Source organism: Brassica napus, chromosome A10 (assembly GCF_020379485.1).
Source record: "Brassica napus cultivar Da-Ae chromosome A10, Da-Ae, whole genome shotgun sequence".
In the NCBI taxonomy this organism is placed as follows: domain Eukaryota; kingdom Viridiplantae; phylum Streptophyta; class Magnoliopsida; order Brassicales; family Brassicaceae; genus Brassica; species Brassica napus.
In genome coordinates this window covers 6,037,540-6,042,896 of record NC_063443.1, presented here as the reverse complement: position 1 = coordinate 6,042,896, position 5,357 = coordinate 6,037,540, and the positions used below count along the sequence as shown (strand labels likewise).

At 38.5% G+C, this 5,357-nt stretch overlaps 1 protein-coding gene across 1 annotated transcript; it reads right to left on the bottom strand.

The window, feature by feature from the left end:
- Positions 1-936: 936 nt before the first annotated feature.
- On the bottom strand, positions 937-1,887 carry LOC106364404. Its single transcript, XM_013803989.3, has 2 exons — positions 1,612-1,887; positions 937-1,480 (listed from the first exon to the last, which is right to left on the bottom strand). The coding sequence occupies exons 1-2, from the start codon at positions 1,798-1,800 to the stop codon at positions 1,103-1,105; spliced, it is 567 nt and encodes a 188-aa protein (XP_013659443.2). The 5' UTR covers positions 1,801-1,887; the 3' UTR covers positions 937-1,102.
- Positions 1,888-5,357: the final 3,470 nt, after the last annotated feature.

Genomic DNA, 5,357 nt, shown 5'->3' with positions numbered 1-5,357 from the left:
ATATCACGCCGTTGGACTCACTGCAACTCGCGGTTAAAGAAGCAGAGAGCTGGACACTAGCGCAGAGAATACCCGAAGACACGGAGGGTGAGAGGGACGAACAACGAAGAGCACGACACAGTACTAGTATACAAGAGCTTCCCGCAGCTAGATGGAGATGTCAAACTGATGCATCTTGGATAAACGAAAGAGACAGTCGGGATGGGCTTCGTACTGCTGGAGGACGACATACCGATTCTATTTGGAACACAGGGACTACGTGTCACCGTATCCCCACTCCACGCCAAAGCCGAAGGGCTACTGTGGGCGATGCAGGAAGTGCTGAGGCATGGAATCAGAGCGGTACGTTTTGAGTCTGATTGTGAACAACTAATCAAGCTGATAAGGGATGACGAAGATTGGCCTTCAATGGCATCTGAATTAGACAAGATCAAAGCTTTATCGGCTGAGTTTATTGAGTTCTCCATAGCATATATTCCAAGATCTGCGAACATCCGTGCAGACTCTCTAACCAAAGGGGGAAGATCACGCGTCTTCGGTTCACCGTTTGTCAACTGCTTTGCACCAAGTTGGCTAGCTCTAGACGCTGGCCAAGAGGCTGCTAACTAGTTTTGTATAAGTTTTATTTCCGATGTCAAAAAAAAAAAAGTTTTACGAAAGTTTGTTTCCTAAAACTGTTTTTGTTTTTTATATGAAAGTTTTTTTTTTCAATTCCGTAATTAGTTTACGGAAGTTTGTTTCCTAAAACAGTTTTGTTTCGTAATCCTTCCAAAAAATGTTCTTTTGATAATTCTTGTTTGAACAGAAATTAACTTATTTATTTTCAGGGAAGAAATATATGAAGTTTGTTATATCGTATGTCCTCATGGCTATACGAAATTATTCTCTCCATTTTTTGTAAATGGTATGATTTTCAGGTGATCTTAGCCGTAGAAATCGTTAGAACAGATTTTTGACCCCAACAATTTCCACATATATTATAGAATTTTCCTAAGATTCAATTATCAGCGACATAATGTTGTTTATATGTCTTTTGAATCTATTCAACTTTTTTACCAAAAGCAAACCACAAACCGAAAACCCCGACTTAGTTCAAACATCATTAAGTACGACGAAGTATGTTCTCGTCGTCGTCATCAACAGCATCGGTGGCACCAGCAGCGAGGTCAAGAAGTTTGTCCATCTGCAATGTCATATCCATGAGCGTCTTGGAAGATTTATCCAAGTTTTTCCCAATCATATCCTTCACGCGACTAGTGTCATCACCAGAGACCATGACGTCGTAGTTTGCAGTGTCTGGTGTTTCCTTAAGCTCCAATGATGCGCTTTTTAGAGACGCAACAATTGCTACATAGGCGTCATGGCACTGGTTGAACTGCGTCTTCAGTGCTGCCTCGTTCTTGGCTGTGTCGGCCGCAAAACCAGCTGTCTTCTCAGCATGGGCTATTGCTAGGTTGATTACGGCTTCCGCCAATGGTAACTACATGTAATTAAATTTACAGTTTTGAAGTAGTTGTAGTGACGATTTTAAATCAATGTTGGCATGAATCCAAGGAAGCAAAAATTTATCAATCTATTCGAACAAATTGATCTGTGTTTAGATGTTTGTACCAGGCCGGTGGCAGAAACCGTGGGAGGATAGGTGGTTAATGTGTCGACACAAAAGGTTTTGTTTTTGACTCGCTGGCAGTTGGCATCAATATATTCTCTGTTAGTCAAGGCTGATGTTGGGGCAGAGAGAAATTGTGACAAGATTGCCATAATACTAAGGACGAAGAAATAACCTGAGGAAGAAGCCATTTCTGTCGCCGGAGTTATTTTATTTCTCTCGACCTCTAAGTGATGGGAATCAGATTTTGATGTTAGCTTTTGTTTAATATGCTATATCAGTTTTGGGATGGATATATATATACAAACGCAGTCTAATTTAACAACGTCCATCTGCTTAAAATTTGGTCAATTTACTAAATCAATTTATCTTTTCCCAAATAAGACAATATCTATAAATAGATCTTAATTATTTCTGTGTCCCATCGAAAAGTTTGCTGAAAATGAGTTGTTCTTGGTGAAGAGCTAATGAGTCATGGTTTCTACAAATCGTTTAGTCACAATACTCAGTATTCAGTTTTTGACAAGCCGTTAAGAGAAGAAGTTTACTAAAATAACACAAATTAATTATACATGACTTTTTTGAAAATTATTAGAATGTTTTTCTGTTCGAAATTGCATTTGCCCATAGTTATGATAAAAAAAAACATTACCAAAACATCTTTAGCATTTGATCGTTGGCCGATTTATTTTTTCCAAAAAAAAAAAAATTATCGAGTAATAAGTTTGTTTATAAAATTTGTATAGAAAAATAAATCTACCATTATAGTGTTGTCAGATTTTCTTAGAAACATCAGATTTGTTTCTACGGCAGAGTTAATTGTCTGATTTAATTGGTCGAATCACCTTAAACAGACCGTCTCAGGCGAGCTGTCATCGACATACTTCTGATTCCGACCAGACTTCTTACTTCGGGATGGTTGCGCGAACGATCTGTGAGGACGGTGTTCTGAACCACCGGAGCAAGTTGCATGAAGCGTCAATCTACAAACTGCCAAAGACAAGTCGTCATAGACATCTTCATGAACGTACCGCCATGAACGAACCATCACAATCAAATCGCCACGGGTGGACGTGTCCTCGCAGTAACACGTCATGCTCGAGACTTGCGAGCAATCCGAGTGACTGCGAGAGAGCAATCCAAGCCTAGTAACTGCGAGAGAGCGATCCATGACGAGTAACCACAAGAGAGAAATTCATGACGAGTAACCGCAAAAGAACGAGTCGAGTGACCACGAGAGATCGATCTGAGCGACTGCGAGAGAACGATCTGCACCGAGTAACTGCAAGAGAGCTATCCATGACGAGTAACCGCGAGAAAGCGATCTGTGCCGAGTAACTGAAGAGAGCGAGTCGAGTGACTGCGAGAGATCTATCCGAGCGACTGCAAGAGAAGGATCTGCGCCGAGTAACTACGAGAGAGCTATCCATGACGAGTAACCGCAAGAGAGTGATATGTGCCAAGTAACTGCAAGAGAGGGAGTCGAGTGACTGCGAGAGATCGATCCAACGACTGCGAGAGAATGATCTGCGCCGAGTAACTGCAAGAGAGCTATCCATGACGAGTAACCACGAGAGAGCGATCCGTGCCAAGTAACCGCAAGAGAGCGAGCCGAGTGACCGCGAGAGATCTATCCGAGCGACTGCGAGAGAACAATCTGCACCGAGTAACTGCGAGAGAGCTATCCATGATGAGTAACCGCAAGAGAGCGATCTGTGCCGAGTAACCGCAATAGAGCGAGCTGAGTGACCGCAAGAGATTGATCCGAGCGATTGCGAGAGAATGATCTGCGCCAAATAACTGCGAGAGAGCTATTCGAGTGAATGCGAGAAAGCGACGAGTAACGAGTAACCACGAGAGATATCTGGATACTCCCAAGTTTGATATGCTTTGAAGATAGTTCTCCTTGGCCCCCCTCCTTCTAGCGCCAACTGTTTGATCCAAAAACGGTGTTTATGCTGGTGTTGTTTGTTGGAATCATACAATAAATAATCTAAGTATAATGATTAGATTCTTGAGGTTTAGGAGAAATCTTCATAGAAGCAAATGAGAAAAAGAACATCCAAAAACTTTATTGATCCGTAATTGTATTACAAGAATGATTTCTAGTGTAAATGGAATCAAAGAATATATAAAATCTTTCTAGGATGTGTTCTAGATAGGGATGTTAATTTGCGGGTTAGGGTCTAACCCTCATTTGTGTAATATAAGCCCAGTCCTGTTTTAACCCAACCCTATTTTAACCTATTTTTAGTTAAGTGTTAGAGCTGGTTGCAAATCAACAACTTTTTTATATCAATTTTTGTCTTTAATTAAGTATGAAATTAGAAACCCAAAGCTTAAGTTCTTTTTATTTTATAACTGTAAATGTTTATCATGAAATTAAAACCCAAAGTTTACGAATTTTTATTCATAACTAGATTTTTCGTCCGCGCTACGCGCAGAAAATGGGATTAAATATATTTTGTGTAGTATTAATTTTTTTTAATAAATTTATTATTATTTATTGTTATATGATTATCTAGGTTGAGTTTATTTTTATAATTTTTATTTTTTTATTTTTCATTTTAGGAAGATATTTTTATGAAACTATTTGTTTTCATCCTATATAATCAGTTGCGCACATTTGTGGACATACAATAGATTTTTTAGTAATCATATTTTTTTTCTTGCTTATTTTATATTGCAAAACAATGGGAATGTTGGAGGTTCACTCACATCAACTTTTATATTAAATCCCGTTTGTTATGTCGTTTAGTTTTGCATGTATCAGTAGTTTATGAAAAGTAGATCAGTTATGGAAACAAAGTTTGGTATAACTCTTGTGCAAAAGCAGAGGAAAGTTACTATCGTTACCAAGAACAGATACTAAGGTCTTAGGACAGAAAAATAGAAATTGTAGATAAGATGGTGGACATTTTTCCGAAGAGGAAATGTTGATGCGATGAGATTTTTCGAGTTGGGGAGCCTGTAATTATTTTAAAATAAATCAGTGATCAAAACTTAGTAATAGAAATCAATTTATTTAGTTTATAGTATAGGTAGACGCACTTGATATGAGTGAGATATCCATCATCAGGGTAGGAGTTTTTGCTTTGACTTCTTCACTTGATAGCTAAAATACTGAGAAATATATAAATGTGAATTATTAGATAAATAATCACTAAAAACATATTGATTGTGATTCTGATTTTAAAATTTTACTTACTCTCATGGGAACGAAGGCTGTTGAAGATTTCTTTGTAGACTATATTCTTCACTATTCGTGGGTGTGAATCTTCGCCTTTAATAATTTTTAGTCCTGCTCTACTTGTTACACGTGAGAGTGCTACATAGAGTTGACCATGTGCGAAGACCGGTTTAGGAAGATATAGGAGAACCTCCTTTAAACTTTGTCCTTGACTCTTGTTGATTGTCATTGCATAACACAATCTAATAGGGAACTGTCGTCGACGTAAAGTGAACGGTAGCTTTGTTTCATCATGCAAGAGAACAATCCTTAGTATCAATACTTCTTTTCCAATGTGTGAGCCAGTGATTATTTCTGCCTTAAGCACTCGTTCGATTATTCCAGTGATTATGTAGGTTAGGATCATACAGGTACCATTACATAATCCTTTTCTTTGATTTATGTTTCGCAGAAGCATAATCGGGGCCCCAACTTTGAGAGTGAGCTTATGAGAAGGCAATCCTGGAAATTCCAAGGAATTGAGATACTCAATCGCGTATAATGTATCATTTTGATCAG